A 19433-nucleotide genomic window follows, 5' to 3' on the forward strand; every position below is an offset into this window, starting at 1 on the left:
TACCTGATTTGTACCTATTTTGTAACCAAAACTTAAGTAAAATCGATTCAAAAATAAGGAGCATCAACCGTGATCATTCAAAATCAAACAAAAAATAAACATATTTACTGATAAAAAGAAAACCAAATAAATAAAAACATAAAACGAAAACCAAGTTCTCATGAAATAAGAAACATTGTTTAACGAAAACAAAATCAAAATCTAAATACTTCAAGATTCAACGGCCATCTTTAACCATTAACCTTCATGTACTAAAACCACCAACCTTCATGTAATAGATAAGTATTTTAGATGTTTAATATTTCTTAGTGTATTTTGGATATATATTAGGAATAAAAATCATGTTTGGTACAAGATCTTTTAGAGGTTTTGAATGTTTCGGGTTCTATCGGATATCCATATAGATTCGGGTTCGGTTCGGATAATACTCATAACCCGAAATACCACAAAACAAGACCCATTCGGTATTTACGTCGGGTTCGGATCGGTTCGGATTCATTTTTATCGGATCGGATTCGGTTCGGGTTTTCGGGTTCAGTTTATTTGCCCAGCCCTAGATTTTATATGTAAATTATGCAAGATAAATTTCGAAAGCATAACACACAGATTTTAAATATACATGTGATTTAAAATTATTTAGATCATCGAAACAATAACATGTCCATTGTATCTTCTTCTTCTCCAAAGAAAAAGAAAACAGTGAAGAAGAAATGAAGCTCATTAATCCAGTTATGGCGATCCTTTTCCTAACGATGATAGCCCTTTCAACGGCGATGGATATGTCGATCATTTCCTACGATGACAGCCACCACACCGTCTCCGCCGGCAGCCGGAGCGAAGCCGAGGTTTCAAGGCTCTACGAGGAGTGGCTAGGGAAACACGGGAAGGTTCAGAGTTCTCTTACAGAGAAAGATCGACGGTTCGAGATCTTTAAAGACAATCTCCGTTTCATTGACGACCACAACGCGAAGAATCTTAGTTACAGATTGGGTCTTACGAAGTTCGCGGATCTTACTAACGACGAGTATGTTAAACTATAATCTAATCTCTCCTTAATACATTTACATAAGTTAGTTATTTATGTTATTACACAAAGAGTTGTAACTCTTCAAGTTGTGTCCTTTAGTATAAAGAGTTGTGTCTCTTATACTTGTATTGATTCGATCTCTATATAAAGATCAATCATCTGTTGTAAACACATAACCGAATCTCAATAATACAAAAGTATTTTCAGAAAAGTTTATAAGCCTGAAACGTCTATCTTATTCTTTCTCTCGAACTCGTGTGTAACACATTGTGATCGTTGTGTAACACAAGCGGTTGGTAAAAGATTAACATGGTATCAGAGCTTTACGTTTGAGAGGACAAAGAAAAAAGCACTAGTAAGAGAAACACTTGGCGTGGAGAAAAGGAGGCTAGAGGATTTTGTCATACGATTTCGGAATCATTCGAAACGATGAAGAATCAAGTAATCCCCATATTTGATGGAGAGAAGTACGACTTCTGGAGCATCAAGATGACAACCATTCTCAAGACCAGGAAGTTATGGTCTGTGGTTGAAGAAGGCGTAGCAGCCCCACCAGCACAAGTGGATGAAACCCCTGAAACAGCAAGGACAAGATCGCTTAGAGAAGAAGCGATGATGAACGATACATTGGCTTTGCAAATCTTGCAAACTGCTGTATCGGATCATATATTCTCACGGATTGCAGCAGCATCAACATCCAAAGAGGCGTGGGATGCATTGAAGGAGGAGTATGAAGGCTCTCCTCAAGTTCGTTTGATTAAACTTCAAACATTGCGAAGGGAGTATGAGAATCTGAAGATGTATGAGAATGAAGACATTAAGGTCTTCACAGATAAGATAGTTGAATTGGCAAATCAATTAACTTATCATGGTGAACAGAAGTCAGATGTTCAACTCATACAAAAGATACTCATCTCTCTCCCAGCCAAGTTCGATAGCATAGTCAGTGTGTTGGAGCAAACAAGCGATTTGACTTCAACAAAGATGACAGAGTTGATCGGGATTTTGAAGGCTCATGAAGCAAGGCTGGCTGCAAGAGAAGAAAGCACCAGTGAAGGAGCATTCGATGCTCGTGTTAAACACAAAAATTCTGGTGTTGCACAAGACAACTCAAAGCGCCAAGGAGGCAAGAAGTGGTGCGGTTTCTGCAAGAGAAACAACCACAATGAGAGCGAGTGTTGGAGGAAACAGAAGAAGGAAGATCCAAAGAAGGATCACAGAAGTAACAAGGAGTGTTACAATTGTGGCAAGTTAGGCCACTTTGCAAATCAGTGCTACTCAAAGAAGAAAGAGAAGGCACATGTGAGTCTCGAAGAAGATTCAAATGAAGATCACATGTTGTTCAGTGCGAGCGAAGCAGCAACAACAGTGATGGAAGATGTCTGGTTAGTAGACAGTGGAGCAACTAATCATATGACAAAGGAGGAGAGTTACTTCTCAAAGCTTGATAGGAGTATCAAGGTTCCAATAAAGATTGGAAATGGAAGCACAGTCATGACAGCCGGTAAAGGAGACATTACCGTCATGACTAAAGGTGGCAAGAAGACCATCAGAAATGTATTCTTGGTTCCGGGTTTGGCGAAAAATTTGTTGAGTGTTCCACAAATTGTTTCAAGCGGATACCGGGTGAGTTTCCAAGAGAAGAGATGCATCATAGATGATGCAAAAGGAAGGAGGATAATGGATATCCCAATGACTCACAAAAGCTATCGAATCAGGATGAGTTCGGCTCAGGTAGAAGAGGCCTTGAGCGCTAGTGAGCAAGGAAAGATGGAGACATGGCACAAGAGACTTGGTCATGTAGGCGACAAAAGGTTGCAACAAATGCAAGACAAAGACTTGGTAAAGGGATTACCAAAGTTTAAAGTCAAGAAGGAAGCATGTGAGGCGTGTAGACTTGGAAAGCAATCACGCAAAAGCTTCCCAAAGGAATCTCAAACTAAGACAAGAGAGAAGCTTGAGATTGTACATACGGATGTATGTGGGCCGATGCAGCACCAGTCTGTTGATGGAAGCCGATACTTTTTGCTATTCTTGGATGATCATACTCACATGTGTTGGGTATACTTCATGAAGCAAAAGTCAGAGACATTCTCACTGTTCAAGAAGTTCAAAGCAATGGTGGAGAAGCAGTCGGATTGTACCATCAAGACACTGAGATCAGATGGAGGTGGTGAGTTCACTTCACGAGAATTCAACCGGTTCTGTGAAGAAGAAGGAATCAATAAGCAAGTCACCTTGCCTTATTCACCGCAACAAAATGGTGCAGCGGAGCGCATGAATAGGACCTTGGTGGAGATGGCTAGATCTATGTTGGCAGAACAAGACTTACCGCTCAAGTTATGGGCAGAAGCGGTATACACTGCCTCATATCTTCAAAACCGTCTGCCATCAAAGGCAATAGAAGAAGATGTCACTCCTATAGAGAAGTGGTGTGGACACAAGCCAGATGTGTCACACATGAGAATGTTTGGTAGCATATGCTACATACATATCCCAAATCAAAAGAGGAGGAAGCTAGACGTCAAGGCAAAGCGTGGAGTCTTTGTTGGATATAGCAACCAATCCAAAGGCTATAGAGTTCTCATTTTGGAGAATGAGAAGATTGAAGTATCAAGAGATGTCGAGTTTGAAGAAGGAAAGAAGTGGGATTGGAAAAGGCAAGAAGAAGTGAGGAAGACATTGGAGTTGTCTATGGAAGACTCTCACTCGCCTGAGGATCAAACCGAAGGTGCATCCAGTCCTGAGGAACAAACCGAAGGTGCATCCAGTCCTGAGGAACAATTTGGAGGTACTTTCAGCCCTATTTCTTTTCAAAATGATGATCATGATACTAGTAGTGGAGATGAAGAAACTTCTGAGGCACCAAGGAAGTTCAGTCCATGGTTGATATCATGGAAAGGGCACCGAGAGTAGAGCTTGATGAAGCGGCTCAAGCTATAGAAGCTTGTCTTCATGCAAATGAAGAACCATACACTTATGATGAAGCGTGTGGTACCAAGGAATGGAGAGAAGCAATGAATGAGGAGATAGCCATGATTGAGAAGAACAAGACGTGGGAACTAGTGGACAAGCCAAAGAAGAAGAATGTGATAAGTGTGAAGTGGATCTACAAGATCAAGACCGATGCAAACGGCAATCACATCAAGCACAAGGCGCGGCTAGTTGCAAGAGGGTTCTCTCAAGAGTATGGTGTTGACTACCTTGAGACGTTTGCCCCTGTCTCAAGACATGATACAATACGAGCCATACTTGCCTATGCGGCTCAGATGAAGTGGCAATTGTATCAGATGGATGTGAAGTCAGCCTTTCTCAATGGCGACCTCAAGGAAGAAGTGTATGTCACACAACCGCCTGGGTATGTGACACACGGGAAGGAACACAAAGTGTTAAGGCTACACAAAGCTTTATATGGTTTAAAGCAAGCCCCAAGGGCATGGTATGGAAGGATAGATTCATACTTTCTTCAAAACGGTTTTGAGAGGAGTATGAATGATGCGGCCTTATACATCAAGAAGCAAGGAGGAGATGTGTTGATCGTGAGTCTATATGTGGATGATATAATCATCACAGGAAGCAACATTCAGAGCATCAACACATTCAAGGAGAACATGAAGAAAGAATTCGAGATGGTGGATCTTGGATTGTTGAACTACTTTCTTGGAATGGAAGTAATTCAAGACGATGGAGGCATATTTCTTTCACAAGAAAAGTATGCAAACAAACTTGTAGACAAGTTTGGGATGCGAGACAGCAAGAGTGTAAGCAACCCACTTACACCACAAGGAAAAGGAGTTGAGGATGACAAGGAGTATGGAGATCCGACTAAGTATAGAAGCATCATTGGAGGGCTTTTGTACTTGTGTGCATCAAGACCTGATGTGATGTATGCAAGCGCCTATCTCTCAAGATACATGTCATCACCTCGCATGAAGCACTACCAAGAAGCCAAGAGGGTGTTAAGATATGTCAAAGGAACATCAAACTTTGGAGTATACTTCACAAGCGTGAAAGAACCAAGACTTGTAGGCTACACAGACAGCGATTGGGGTGGTTCTAAGGAAGACAAGAAAAGCACTTCAGGTTATGTGTTTACTCTTGGATCAGCCATGTTTTGTTGGCAGTCAAGCAAGCAACAAACAGTGGCGCAATCAACGGCTGAGGCAGAGTACATAGCCGTGTGTGCAGCAGCAAATCAAGCAGTGTGGTTACAAAGACTATTTGAAGACTTTGGTCAGAAGTTTGAAGGAGGCATTCCGATCTTATGTGACAACAAATCAGCAATAGCAATTGGGAAGAATCCGGTGCAACACAGAAGGACGAAGCACATAGAGATCAAGTACCATTTCGTGAGGGAAGCTGAGCAAAAGGGAATCATTGAACTGAAGTATTGCAAAGGGGATGATCAACTCGCAGACATTCTCACAAAGGCATTGGGCGGTTCAAGATTTGAAGATCTAAGGAAGCAGCTTGGAGTCAAGTCGAGATATGATTAAGGAGGAGTGTTAAACTATAATCTAATCTCTCCTTGATACATTTACATAAGTTAGTTATTTATGTTATTACACAAAGAGTTGTAACTCTTCAAGTTGTGTCCTTTAGTATAAAGAGTTGTGTCTCTTATACTTGTATTGATTCGATCTCTATATAAAGATCAATCATCTGTTGTAAACACATAACCGAATCTCAATAATACAAAAGTATTTTCAGAAAAGTTTATAAGCCTGAAACGTCTATCTTATTCTTTCTCTCGAACTCGTGTGTAACACATTGTGATCGTTGTGTAACACAAGCGGTTGGTAAAAGATTAACAGAGTACAGATCCATGTATGTCGGCTCCAGGCTCAAGAGGACAATCACGAGGACCAGCCTTCGCTACGAGGCTCGTGTAGGTGACACGCTTCCGGAGAGCGTTGACTGGAGGAAGGAAGGTGCCGTGGCTGAGGTTAAAGATCAGGGAAGCTGCGGTAAGATTTTTTTTTTTTTTTTTCACTCGATCTATCTTAGCTTGCTAGTTGTCTGAACTTACGTGGGAACTTGTAACGGCTTGGAGTAGCGCTGAGGGCAAGCCGATTTCTGTTGGATCAATTATTAGTAAAGCCCAGGCTTATTTAAATAATTGTGAACTGATGAAAAGAAATGGGCCTCAGCCTTATTTCTAGTAAATGAAGAGGAAGTAACAAAGTTTCATCAATGGGCCTCAGCCTTGTTTCTAGTAAATGAAGAGGAAGTAACAAAGTTCCCATCGGGGGGAAGAGGAACAAAAGTGAGATGTTTATATATGGGATAACACAATCAGTTGTTTAAACGAGTCAGAGAAGGAAGAGACTCCCCACGCGCGAAGTAGCCGCCGTCCGGCTCGGCTCGGCGTGGGCTTTTGCTTGGGTGGCTTTTGGCCCGATAAGAATTATTTTTTTTGGACCAAGTTAAACTCAACATCTTGCCATTTAAAATCTCAAAAAACAACATGTATTTTATTTGAAACGACAAGCAGTTTGTTTATAAAATAAAAACGTCATGCAGTTCATCCTCTCAAGATATTTAAACGAGATAAGAGAGATAAAGAGCGAGTCTTGGGGAATAAGTTTGTAACTTGAACTTCCCGAGATCTTTGCCAAATCCCCACTAACAAGCGCACGTTACGGGAAGTCGCTCCTCGTCCATCCCTTTAAATACAACTCGTCTCTCTTCTCATTTCTCTAACTTTTTCAGAATCAAAATCCAACAGCAAAAATCTCCCTGCGTAAGTCTATATTGCGAGAGTGTTTCGTAGAATTTATAGTTCGATAGGGCGATCACGAGTGAGGCGTGATTCGTCTGCCATGGTTTTATCCTGGGACTCTATATTCGTACAGTTCTGTCTCACTAACGGAGCGAATATTTTGAGTTAAGGAAAGAGATCATATCTCGACTCCATGTCTCTTTGCGAATACGATTTCTTATCGTTCTTGTATTCGCCTTATACTTTTATATATTTCCTTAACATCGCTTTTATTTTATCGTTTATGTCAGTCCGGTTTTTCGACTTCTACAATTTCTACCAAAGCGTGGTCTCATGGATTATCAAAGGCTTCCTTCTCGTGTGGCAATGCTTCATGTGTCAAGTTTTGGCTCTTTCCAAGCCATAAAACCTTTTGTTAATATGGTTATGTCCGTTGTTCAGTTGGGTTTGCTTTTTCTTTCTCTCTTGTGTTGTTTTAGATTTATATTTTCTTTCCGCTACTTGTCTTCTGTGTAACTTCTGTCACAAAGAAAATTTGGTATAAAATTTAACATTTACACCTAAAAAAAAAAAAAAAAAAAAAAAACTTGTAACGGAACTTGTTTTGTCTGGCTCGTTCAAAAACTATTGAAACTCGAGGAAAAAGACGTGTTTGCTCCTTCTAGGAATGGTTGGTGCGTGATTGTGTTAATGGTTTATCGTAAGAAAAGGTTGATATTGGTTTATGAACTAACTATGTGTTAAAAAAAAAGGTTTATGAATATAATTTCTCTTGTTGATAATGGAAGGGAGTTGTTGGGCGTTTTCAGCCATCGAAGCTGTGGAGGGCGTGAACAAAATCATGATGGGAGACTTGATATCTTTGTATGAGCAAGAGTTAGTGGACTGTGACACTCCATATAACGAAGGCTGTAGCGGTGGCCTCATGGACTATGCTTTCAAGTTCATTATAAACAACGGTGGAGTCGATACAGAGGAAGATTATCCTTACAAGGTTGTTGACGGACGTTGTGACCAGACTAGAGTTAGTGTTTTGACCAGGAATTATATAACTCTTTAACAACTTTTGGATGATTCTTAATTATATTCACTTTTTTTTTGCTGCAGAAAAACGCTAAAGTTGTCACCATTGACTCATATGAGGATGTGCCTGCTAACATCAAAGAATCACTAAAGAAAGCATTTTCTCACCAACCAATCAGCGTCGCCATTGAGGCTGGTGGTCGTGTGTTCCAGCTCTATGATTCAGTACGTATTTTAACCGTGTTATCATAGTTCTTAGAAGTTTTTTTTTTGAATATTCGGAGTCGAAGTCCGAAGTCCGTAATCCCCCATACCCGAAACATATATCATATAATATAATATTAGTTTTGTCCTGGCGGTCACTCGAACGGGGACCTTTGAGACAATGGCCAGAGTCTTTGGAAGTTTTAGCATTGCCTAGGTTGTTTGATTGCTTTTTCATCTCTCCAATCTAATGTGATTTTATTGTGTTATTTTCCTTCTGAAGGATATATTTGATGGAATTTGTGGAACAAATCTAGACCACGGAGTTTTGGCGGTCGGATACGGAACAGAGAACGGCAAAGACTATTGGATTGTGAAAAACTGATGGCGGTCAAGCTGGGGAGAGAGCGGATACATAAAGATGGGGCGTAACATTGCAGCTTCAGGTGGAAAATGCGGAATCGCTGTGGAGCCTTCATATCCGATCAAAAATGGCCAAAACCCACCAAACCCGGGACCTTCACCTCCATCTCCCATCAAGCCTCCGATCCAATGTGACAATACTACACATGTCCTCAGAGATAACTTGTTGTTGTCTCTTTGAGTATGGAAAGCATTGCATTGCTTGGGGATGTTGCCCACTAGAAGCAGCCACTTGTTGTGATGACAACGATAGTTGCTGCCCTCACGACTACCCCGTTTGTGACCTTGATCATGGAACTTGTTTAATGGTAAGTTTTGCATCTCCCACTTCTCAAGAAAATCAACATATTAATGGCAATGCTTGAAACTAAGTCATGTGTCATTTGCAGAGCAAGAACAGTCTGTTTAGTATCAAGGCTTTAAAGCATCAACCTTGCACATTTGCTTCTTCGTATAGGACCCTGATTCATATGAGCAGAGAGATCTCTGACGAGATTTGGCAGATGCTTTTAATGTTGTTGTTTATGCCATAACTAGATACATTAAAATGCAGCTGCTGGGTTTCGTGTATAATATAAAGAACCATAAGCTGCATTTAGGCTCTTCGTTGGTACAAATAGATTTTTATTGTTTAATTTGAAAAAGGTGTACAATCTACGGCCATGTTATGGAAGTATCCTTATCTTCTGTGAAATGATGTTCCACATTTCCTTTTGCTTTTTGAGTTTTTCCCATCTATTTAGTTCTAAAATACTTAGAGTATGAATGGTGATCAGAGAACGATGAGGAATAATGCATTCTCCAACGTTCCTAAAAAATATCATCATTCACAAGGAATAAATTAATGCATTCCCTAATGTTCTTAAAAAATATCACCATTCAAAAGGAATAAATTTTTCTTTTCATTCCTTACCATTCCTTTTTTTGTAGAGAAATAAAGAACAAAAGTATTCCTTGTTAAATTTGAGAAGGAACAACTATTCTTTTTTCTTCCTGCAATTTTATTTCTTTACGTTCCTTTTCTATTCGTTCATCTTGTTTCCAGAATGGTCACCAGTCGAACCTTTAGAGTATGAATGGTGACCAGGGAACGACGAGGAATAATGCATTCCCCAACGTTTCTAAAAAATATCATCATTCACAAGGATTAAATTAATGCATTCCCTAATGTTCCTAAAAAATATCACCATTCAAAAGGAATAAATTTTTCTTTTCATTCCCTACCATTCCTTTTTTGTGGAGAAATAAAAGAACAAAAATATTCCTTGTTAAATTTGAGAAGAAACAACTATTCTTTTTTATTCCTTTACGTTTCTTTTCTATTCGTTCATCTTGTTTTCAGAATGGTCACCAGTCGAACCTTTAGATTGAGACCACATATGAGAGAACCTATATGCTTGCGCATCCTTTATATCTCTTCTCACATTTTTTGAGGCATATTTAAGATTTTCTTAACACTGTTAGCATTGCTTAACGATGATGAATTAGATGATTGTGATGGTGTTGTTTTTTCAAATTTTGTTTTGGTTATTTCATATTCAATTTAATTTCTATATTGAGTCAAATGTTAACATATGAGTTCTTTTATTGGGCTTGTTAATATTAAATTTTGCTTTACAATTTTTGTTAAAAAATTTAGTTTGTTAATATGATATTATTATTCTTATTTTAAATTGATATTTTGTTTTTTTTATTTAATTTTCATGTTATATATTATTTTAATTTTTTAATATTTTAAATCTATTTAGCGAATAATCTGCAAAAATTTAAAAAAAAAATTCGGATATCCAGAAGTCCGCATCTAAGTGAATTACAAACATAGATATTCGTTTGGAATGGAGAGGATCACAGATAGTAATATTTTTTTGGATATCCACTCCATGCCTAGGTCTAATTGCAGCAATGTTTTTATTTAGTTGAATAGCATTCGAGTAATTAAGATGCAAATATGATCATTTCATCCACCTTACCAAATAATTATTGTATATATTAAATAATTGCCACACTGATTAATTAAAGAATAATAAATCAATTTAATACAAAGTCAAAGTTTTGTGAACTTTGATACTAAGTCAAAGTTGTCCAAGGATAATCATTATAATTGTGGCATTTATTTAAACGACGGTATTTGATAGGTATGTGTTGGAGTTGATTTGTTCGTGCTAAGTCTGCTCTGACTATAATATTCAAGGTTGACTACAATTTATGTAAGCACATACGTCATCTTGGTCTTAAAACCAATATATTATTTCAAACACTTTCAGATTCTAAGTTAGCTCAGTTAATTTATCTAGTTCAGGTTATGTTTCTTTTTTCTTTTAGGTTTAATTTATTGTTTTTCTTTGTTCAACCACAAGTTCTCAGATGATTGACAAATTATTCATTGACATCATGCGCATGCAATGACAAGATTCCTACCCCAGAAAGAAAAAAATAAACCCTCAAACTATATATTAATGGCACGAACTGTCCAAAACTGCTTATAATACCTTAGAAATATAATGTATTTAAAGAGATTCATTGCATATTCTATTGTACTTTTTTAATGACGAAGTGCGGAGAGTACATTCAGGAAAGTTATGTGTAGCGAATAGAAGAAACTCAACTCTTTTTTCTAACAACGATGAAAGTGGTAAATCTCATAAAAAGTAAGCACACACGTGGAAGTTAAAAAAAAACGATGTGGTGTTTTCTGAATACGCAAAGTTTAGAAATCAGATCACGAGAATTGGTTGAAAACTCTACATTGATTCAGAAGATCAAAAGAGAAATCGGTTATAAGTGTCTCGAATATGTATTTAGAGCATTTTTTATGGGAGTTATTAGGGTGAGATTCTTAAATAAATATAAAAATTTATTTTTTAACTTTTAACTAAAACAAATTAAGAACCGATTCTTAAATATATCTAATCGCATTTGTTCTTTCTTTAATATACTTATTGACTTCATGATGGGACTGCCACGAAGTGTCCTTACTAAATCTTTAGCTTTTGTTGATTGGAGTACCGAAATCGATAAATTGGTTTCATATTTTCCCACGATTAACTGACTAAACATTACATAATTATGGTATACATTGATATACGATTGGTCAAAAGTTAGTGGCTTAGTGTACATGCACGTAGGGATGTATGATGTGTCAATATATTTATAGGGTGCAATTATGATAACCCAAACAGATAGATCATGCATGATCTAAATACACAAATAACCGTAACTAAGATCTTTATGGAGCATCTTGATCTTTGAAAAAACGAACTCATTTCATGAAACAAATAAGAAATTCTTTTTTGTTTTCTTCCGATCAATAATCATAATCAGTGAAATTGTGGTTATATGTTGTATTAATAAGAAAAATATAGAGTTGTATTACAAGATTATATTGCAGTATACTCCGTAATTATTTTTGACTTAATGATGGATATTTGTGCTTCGCATAAGATACTTAATCCCTAAGTTAATTCTATTGAACTTATAAGAAATCGTCATAGGTGTGCCAAAACAGAATAAATCCCTTAGTTACACCTTTTTAAAGGCTTACACTTTGAGTTAATAACTTAATTAATATTAGGACATGACGCAACTTAGAGTACTTGCATGGTGAGTCTATCCATACAATTATATAAGAGATTCCAGAATTATTTATATGGATAGAACAAAAAATGTGTGTAATGAAAAATAATCATCTAGCTAGTTATACAAACCTTATAGGTATCAAATACAAGTTGAAAAGTTATACACAAACATCTCTCTCTATATATATATATATATACTACATATATATATATATATGTATTGGTCAACAAATACATGCGTGTGTGTCTTTTTTTTTTTTTTTTTTTTTTGGTCAAACCTAAATACATGCGTGTGTGTCTATATATAACATAGATAAAGGGATTAGACATCTTTGCTGTGCTTTTGGCTCGTACCCAATCAATCTTTGACTACCAAAATAAATAAATCGTAATTGGTATCATCGGATAATGCATAGTGGAAAGAGACCTCTTTCACCGGAATCAATGGCCGGAAAAAGAGAAGAGAAAGAAGAGTTGGGTTCTTGCTCAACTTTGTCAGAGTCTGATGTGTCTGCTTTTGTCTCTGAACTCACAGATCAACCTACCCCACCATCAGTAAATCAACCTTCATCTCTTACCCTTCAAGGTAACCTCATCTGATCTATTTGCGTAGAATCCTAATTACTATGCATATAGCTTTTGTGTTTCTCTTTCACAAACTTGGAGATTGGATGGTTTAATTTATATTGGAATTTTGACATTAGTATTGCACCTTGGCCTTGGCCTTGGCCAATTGGAGATTTCATAAAATGAATATCACTCTTGGATGTAGCTCATTTTTTTAGAACTCAGTGCATCCTTTTGAATATTCCTGGTTTGATTTTCTTAAGGTAAAGCTCCCTCTTTAATTTTCCAAACTGTATTTTAAGCTTGAAACAAAGGGGCTTAGTATTCTGAATGGCCGGCTTAAATATTTTATATACTAATATCATAAGAATTAAGAGAATGTGTTATGGAGACTAATTACCTGGCCTTTGGCCTAATAGGGATATTTCAGGAGAGATGTAGAATAATCATATCATATGATCCCAACACACTACACACATTAGAATAATCTTTAACAGATGCCTTTAAACCGGTAAATTGAACATGTGATATAACGATTTCTCCTAAATCACAAGCATGCGTAATTTCATCTCGCTTAAGATCCAATTTAATTATTTCACCGTTACCACAAGAGTGAACTTACAATTTGAATCATTTCTTTCAGAACAAACTAATACGAGACAACGAAACTATAGAGGTGTGAGACAAAGACCGTGGGGAAAATGGGCAGCCGAGATCCGTGACCCAAACAAGGCAGCTCGTGTGTGGCTTGGTACGTTCGACACTGCAGAAGAAGCAGCCTTAGCATATGATAAAGCTGCTTTTGAGTTTAGGGGTCAAAAGGCCAAGCTAAACTTCCCGGAGCACATTCTTACCAACTCTAGTGGTCCATATGGACCATATCCATCAACCGCTACTTCCCATGATCGCATCACCGTATTGCCACCTCCAGCTATTGCTCCTGACATACTTCTTGATCAATATGGACAGTTTCATTCCGCAAATAGTGATTCAGTTGCCAACTTTTCTTTGACTATGCCGTCTTCTTCGTCTTCATTGAATCAACAAGAGCATATACCAAAACTAGAGGATGGTAAAAACGTGAAGAATATTAATATCAATAAACGAAGGAAATAGCATATCAATGCTTCAGTGGTACGTATATGCCTATTATGACTCTTCTGTTCAGAAGCATGACCGGATCTGAGATTTAAGGGGCTAAAACGCATTGAATGTCGATCTAAAGAGTGAAGAAGTGCATTTAGGATTCAGGCATCATGGATGAAAGATAACCTTCTGGGACATGAAAATGCTATAAGGGATGAAGATAAAGAAAGCTGTTCTAATTATTCGGTCAAGAGAACCAATCGATTAACGGGTCACCATAGAAGATGGAGAGAGTGATAGAGACTACAACACACCTTGATCCAACAGCTGCAATGAAGTTCTTGTAGGCGAATAATCTTAAAACCTTCTTTTACAAGCATACTTTAATTTTAGTTATATTTCCTTTATGTGCTGGCGTTGGATTAGAAAACTAGATGCATACATGTGGCGTTATCACTTACTTAGCATTATCTTAATTGCGAGGATCTCATATCAAGAAACCAACTCAATTATAAGGTATCGTCCTTCCATAATACGTACGTACTATACTTATAAGCAATTTATGATTTTTGATTAATTGATTGTTGCTATAAGAGCAGCTCCAACGGTGGAATCCTATGAAATTCCATGCACAAAAGAGTGAAAATTAAATTCTTTAGCCAAAACTAGCTGATGAGCAATTCCCTCGTAACAAATGAAAGTTGTAGTATTGTTTCAGTAGAATCTGTAATCAATGTTTTTGAATCATGTTGATTAAAGATAAGTACGTTTTAATGTTTTCATAACTATCCCTTATATATTAATTGAGGAACATTTGAAAAGATGTAACCTCAATTTTGTATTAATTAAAAGAGGCCCCAATGCATAGGTGGCACTCAATTAGGTAGTCAATTACATTCAATTGAAAAATAAGTAGATCCACATTTGATTTTTATATGTTGTTAGATACATAAGTTGGTCAAACTATATGATATAATGATATGATATGATATTTTCTTTCCTTAAATAAAACCTACGGAATTACCATAAATGACTAATATATATATATGACAATTAATGATTTTAATAATAAAGATTTGATAACAATGTATATCTCCTCCATCATTTTTTGTTTAATTTTATATTATTAAAATAAATTAAACAATCAAATTAGCTATAAAAATAAAATTTAGATTTTTTCGTATATGTTATATTTTGAATTTTTAAAAACGATAATAAATGACTAAAACTATTAAAATTATTATGTTAAAAATTAATGATCAACGGTTTAACATTTTTATTATAAGAAGATACACATGATTTTAAAACCATATGAGTAAAAAATATCGTTTAATAATAAAATAAATATATATATATATATATATTAAACACTATATACCATAAGATTACATAAATATTTTAATATTAAAACTTTCAATGAATTTTCAAGAACATTTATAAATTATAAACTTATTAAAGATTTCAGATTGAAAATTTTGTTATCGATGATTTAAATATTTTGTTATAAAACGATATGAACGATCATAGAACCGTATGATTATAAATTCTTATTTAATAAATAATTATACTATTCCTAGAAAAATAGGTTGGTCCATCTTAACTTATATTACACTTTTTATTAAACTAACTATCGAATTGATAAATAACGTACCAAAAAATGTTTTGCACTTTCCTTAAATAAAAGCTACGAAATTACCTAATATGATTAACGTATATGTGAAAATTAATTATAATGAATAATAAATATTTGATAACAATTTTTGTATCTTAGTTCTTTTTTTAATTTTATATTATTAAAATATATTTAAAAATCACATTAAATATATAATAAAAACATTTAAAATTTTTCTTATATGTTATATTTTGAATTTTTCAAAACGTCTATAAATTATTAGAAATTTGAAGATCCCCACTCTGAAAATTTTGTGATCAATAGATTATTTTTTTGTCATAATAAGTTACAAATGATCATAAAATTCTATTAATATGAACTTTTATTTAATATTATAAGAAGATACACATTATTTTAAAACCATATGAGTAAAAAATATCATTTAATAATAAAACATATATATATATATAGATTATACTATATACCATAAGATTACATAAATATTTTAATATTAAAACTTTCAATGAATTTTCAAAAACATTTATAAATTATAAACTTATTAAAGATTTCACATTGAAAATTTTGTTATCGATGATTTAAATATTCAGTTATAAAATGATATGAATGATCATAGAACTGTATGATTATAAATTCTCATTTAATAAATGACTATATAAAATATACTATTCTTAGAAAAATAGGTTGGTCCATCTTGACTTACATTATATTTTTTATTAAACTAACTATCGAATTGATAAATAATCTACCAAACTTTTTTTTGCACTTTCCTTAATTAGAAGCTACGAAATTACCTAATATGATTAACGTATATATGAAAATTAATTATTATGAATAATAAATATTTGATAACAATTTTGGTATCTTAGTTCTTTTTTTTTTAATTTTATATTATTGAAAGATATTAAAAAATCACATTAAATATATAATAAAAATATTTATATTTTTTCTTATATGTTATATTTGAATTTTTCAAAACGTCTATATATTATTAGAAATTTGAATATTCCCACTCTGAAAATTTTGTGATCAATAGATTATTTTTTTGTTATAATAAGTTACAAATGATCATAAAATATAACGCATATGAATTTTTATTTAATAAATATTCAAACTAAATAATATATATATATATATATATATAAACACTAATGATTTAAAGCAACAAGATTGGCTGATCAATTTAGTCGTCCAGTTGAAATCTTTCAAAAGTATGTGAAAGACTAAAGTCAAAATAAATATGGATTTAGAATAGTAGTTATATTTTACTAACCAAATACCGAAAAAACCGAACCGAACCGAAACCAACCCGATATCCGGATTGAACACCCGTAATCCAAATGAAGCCAAACTATTGTTTCATTCTCCAAAATATAATAAAAATAATAACTTAATCCCGCGCAAGGCGCGGATCTTATCCTAGTATAATGTATTTATATTGTTAATTTATTATTTAAGCTATCATACACATTGACCGTCCTGATCGGTTAAGACAACCAACCAATTAGCATAGAAGATGAAGACAGAGATAACAACACGCCCTGACCACTTTAAACAAGTAACATAAAATTGGGCTATAGATAAGCAATAAGATGAAGCCTATTCCTAAGCATTGAGAAGAAAGAGAAGATGGGTTCTATCAACCAAGAATTAGAGAAAATGGGCTTTGTCTTTACAATCTTTCTACCTTCAACTGTGACAATATACAACCTTGTTAGATATGATGGAACATCCCTGTGGATTTGAGCATACAAGTGAAGAAGAAAAGTCATATTTTTAAACACTAAAATATTTACAAAATAGTAGTACATACATGCATCTAAAATCTCAATGAATCTTGAATACTAATATAGGTAAAGAACAACATATTCAGATACACAACATGGTCAACCTGTAACACTCTCTAACATAGCAATAGCCTCCTCACAAAGTAAACATAGAACAACAACGAACATACTCTAAGGGTAGCCATCAAGCACGCCTTTAAGTAGATTCAACCCTTCCGCAGATATGCTCCGCCTCACCCGTGACTGCACTCGTACCTCTATCCTCTGCGGAGGATCCGGAGAGAAGCACACAACTATCACTGTCAAATTATCACACGTGTTCCGTTTAAGAGCCTCCCTAACAAGCTCTCTAGAGCATCTCTCCGGATCATTATGAATCATCAGCGCCTTCCTAGCGATCGTCACCGCGCACTGGCTGCTCATCACATCCCACAGACCGTCACATCCCATTATCAAGAACTCGTCGTCTTCGCCCAGGTCTGTCTCTTGCAACTCTGGCTCTGGGGTTAGAGGACAAGCAGAGCCTCTGGGGCCTTTCATGTGCCAGTCTCCAATGGCACGTGCAACTGATAGTTGCCCGTTGAGGTAGCCATCGTACACAACTCCACCTAGATTTTCTATTCTTGTTTTCTCGGTGATGCAGTTTGGTTTGTGGTCTTTGGATAGCTCTATTGCTCTGCCTCTTCTACCAAGTACTGCTCGGCAATCACCAGCGTTTGCAATGATCAACCTCCTGTAAAAGAAAGAAAGAAGGCAGCAACTCTATTCAAATTCAAATCAAAACTCCAACGACTTATGGTAAACCAAACTGCACTTTACCTTCCAAAAATTAAAGCTGCAAGAGCAGTGGTCCCAGAAGAGATGTCAAGAGAAGAATCATCTGCAAAATGGTAATCAGCTTTCAAGAAAGCATTCTTTATTGCCTTTTTGACACATAGAGGAAAGTAAGTGTCTTCTATAATGAATCTCAGTATGTTCTTTCTAACAAACAGTGCTGCATCTGTGCCACCGTGGCCGTCAAATACCTGCCAAAAGGTCAATATCAACAACGTTAAACTACTTTTTAAAGTAATAACTATAGGCTTATGAGCTGCATCTATACACTCACCCCATAGAAGGCTGAAAGAGAAGAGGAATCAAGAGATGCACCAAGATGGTCAACAAGATCATCGATGCAAATGTGTTCATCTTCCATGAACTGTTTTGCCCCTTGCTCAGCACAGCTTCCTGATCGGTATACAGGTAAAAAATCTGATCTTTCATCAGGTGACTTACAAACATCCAAATCCTGATCACATAACAGAAACCCAATCACATCATTTGAATCCCAATTGCAAAAATACAAAATCCAGAAACTGTAGGGCGTAAATAAAATTACCGCAGTGACTGCAACCTGCAGCCTACTACTAGTAGTGGATAGGTGCCTCGGAGGTTTTCCTTTACTACTCATTAGCTTAGTGTCATCATCTAAAGTATCAGTTTCTGTTGAAGAAGCATTATTGTCCATGTTGAAATCTCCCTCTAGAACCGTTATCAAAGGTGAAAACTCCATACCAATCATACAAATACTCTTTGTGTGTGTGTGTGTTTCCAACGATTTATCTTGTTCCCACTAGATCTAATATCAACAAAGACCAACATGCAAGCATCAGACTTTTTAGTGAGAAACAAACTTCAAAGCAAAAAAGAAATGGTTTTGATAAATTCCCAAAATCAGATTATTCCCAACAACTTCAATTAAGCAAAGCTCCCACAAAGGGTCAAGAACCAAATTCTCAAAGGTGAGAGCTTTTTCTCAAGTCGGATCACGCAAAATCGATGATCCATAAACATAAACCCTATTCAGAGATTTACCAGAAGCTTAATTCAACAAAACCCAGCTCACAGATTCTCTTAAATCCAGACGAATTCAGCTGTTAGACTAATGAGAAGCGAAATCTCGAGATCGTTCAGAAATTGAGAAAATTACCAAAGACAAACGCTCAGAGATTATCTGAAGAAATAACCCAGAAAATAAAAAGTTACAGCTTTGAAGAAGAAGATAATTGACGAAAGGCAATCTCTGAGAGAGAAAGATAGAGAGGAGAAGAAGAAGAAGAAGAAGCTTTGTTGTCTCGTTTGGTATTTTGTTGGCCACCGGCGTTTCCAGGTAATCTCTTGGTTTCAACTCTCTGTCATACCGGAGATCTCTTACCGACACGTGTCGTCAATCAACGGCTAAGCATCGCTTTGACTGGGTAACTATTCCCAGCCGTTAGATATAAAACCAACGCTCACGATCTCATCCACGTTATCTCCTTCGGCCTTTTCCGAATCGCGAGGGGGTTATTGTTATTACCTCCGATTTTATAAACCAAAAATATAGATGCGTTAGATTCTCGCCGTCCAC

The 19433-nt window shown here is 35.7% G+C and overlaps 4 protein-coding genes across 6 annotated transcripts in view; 3 read left to right on the top strand and 1 right to left on the bottom strand.

Annotated features, from left to right (window-relative positions):
* LOC117134085 overlaps nucleotides 1-19433 on the top strand; it is a 905201-nt gene that overhangs the window by 456036 nt on the left and 429732 nt on the right. The window lies entirely within an intron of this gene.
* LOC108871826 (cysteine proteinase RD21A) lies at nucleotides 6-11975 on the top strand. The gene is given in 6 exon segments (XM_033291762.1): nucleotides 6-1022; nucleotides 5841-5994; nucleotides 7538-7773; nucleotides 7857-7997; nucleotides 8260-8546; nucleotides 8548-11975. Coding segments are annotated over 6 exon segments (1347 nt in total). The 5' UTR covers nucleotides 6-710; the 3' UTR covers nucleotides 8765-11975.
* On the top strand, nucleotides 12230-14241 carry LOC103867515 (ethylene-responsive transcription factor ERF112). The gene is made up of 2 exons (XM_009145587.2): nucleotides 12230-12560; nucleotides 13185-14241. The coding sequence occupies exons 1-2, from the start codon at nucleotides 12383-12385 to the stop codon at nucleotides 13655-13657; spliced, it is 651 nt and encodes a 216-aa protein (XP_009143835.1). The 5' UTR covers nucleotides 12230-12382; the 3' UTR covers nucleotides 13658-14241.
* Nucleotides 17013-19349, bottom strand: LOC103867517 (probable protein phosphatase 2C 27). Of its 3 annotated transcripts, none has more exons than XM_009145589.3 (5): nucleotides 18899-19349; nucleotides 18423-18662; nucleotides 18153-18332; nucleotides 17864-18069; nucleotides 17013-17777 (listed from the first exon to the last, which is right to left on the bottom strand). In XM_009145589.3, exons 2-5 carry the CDS (start codon nucleotides 18603-18605, stop codon nucleotides 17216-17218), a joined length of 1131 nt encoding a protein of 376 aa, XP_009143837.2. In that variant the 5' UTR covers nucleotides 18606-18662; nucleotides 18899-19349; the 3' UTR covers nucleotides 17013-17215. The 3 variants fall into 3 exon arrangements, with proteins under 3 accessions (XP_009143837.2, XP_009143838.2, XP_033147669.1); XM_009145590.3 differs by having other exon boundaries at nucleotides 19014-19348; XM_033291778.1 differs by having other exon boundaries at nucleotides 18423-18664; nucleotides 18927-19348.

The sequence above is a fragment of the Brassica rapa genome, chromosome A05 (genome assembly GCF_000309985.2).
Source record: "Brassica rapa cultivar Chiifu-401-42 chromosome A05, CAAS_Brap_v3.01, whole genome shotgun sequence".
NCBI classification, from domain to species: Eukaryota; Viridiplantae; Streptophyta; class Magnoliopsida; order Brassicales; family Brassicaceae; genus Brassica; species Brassica rapa.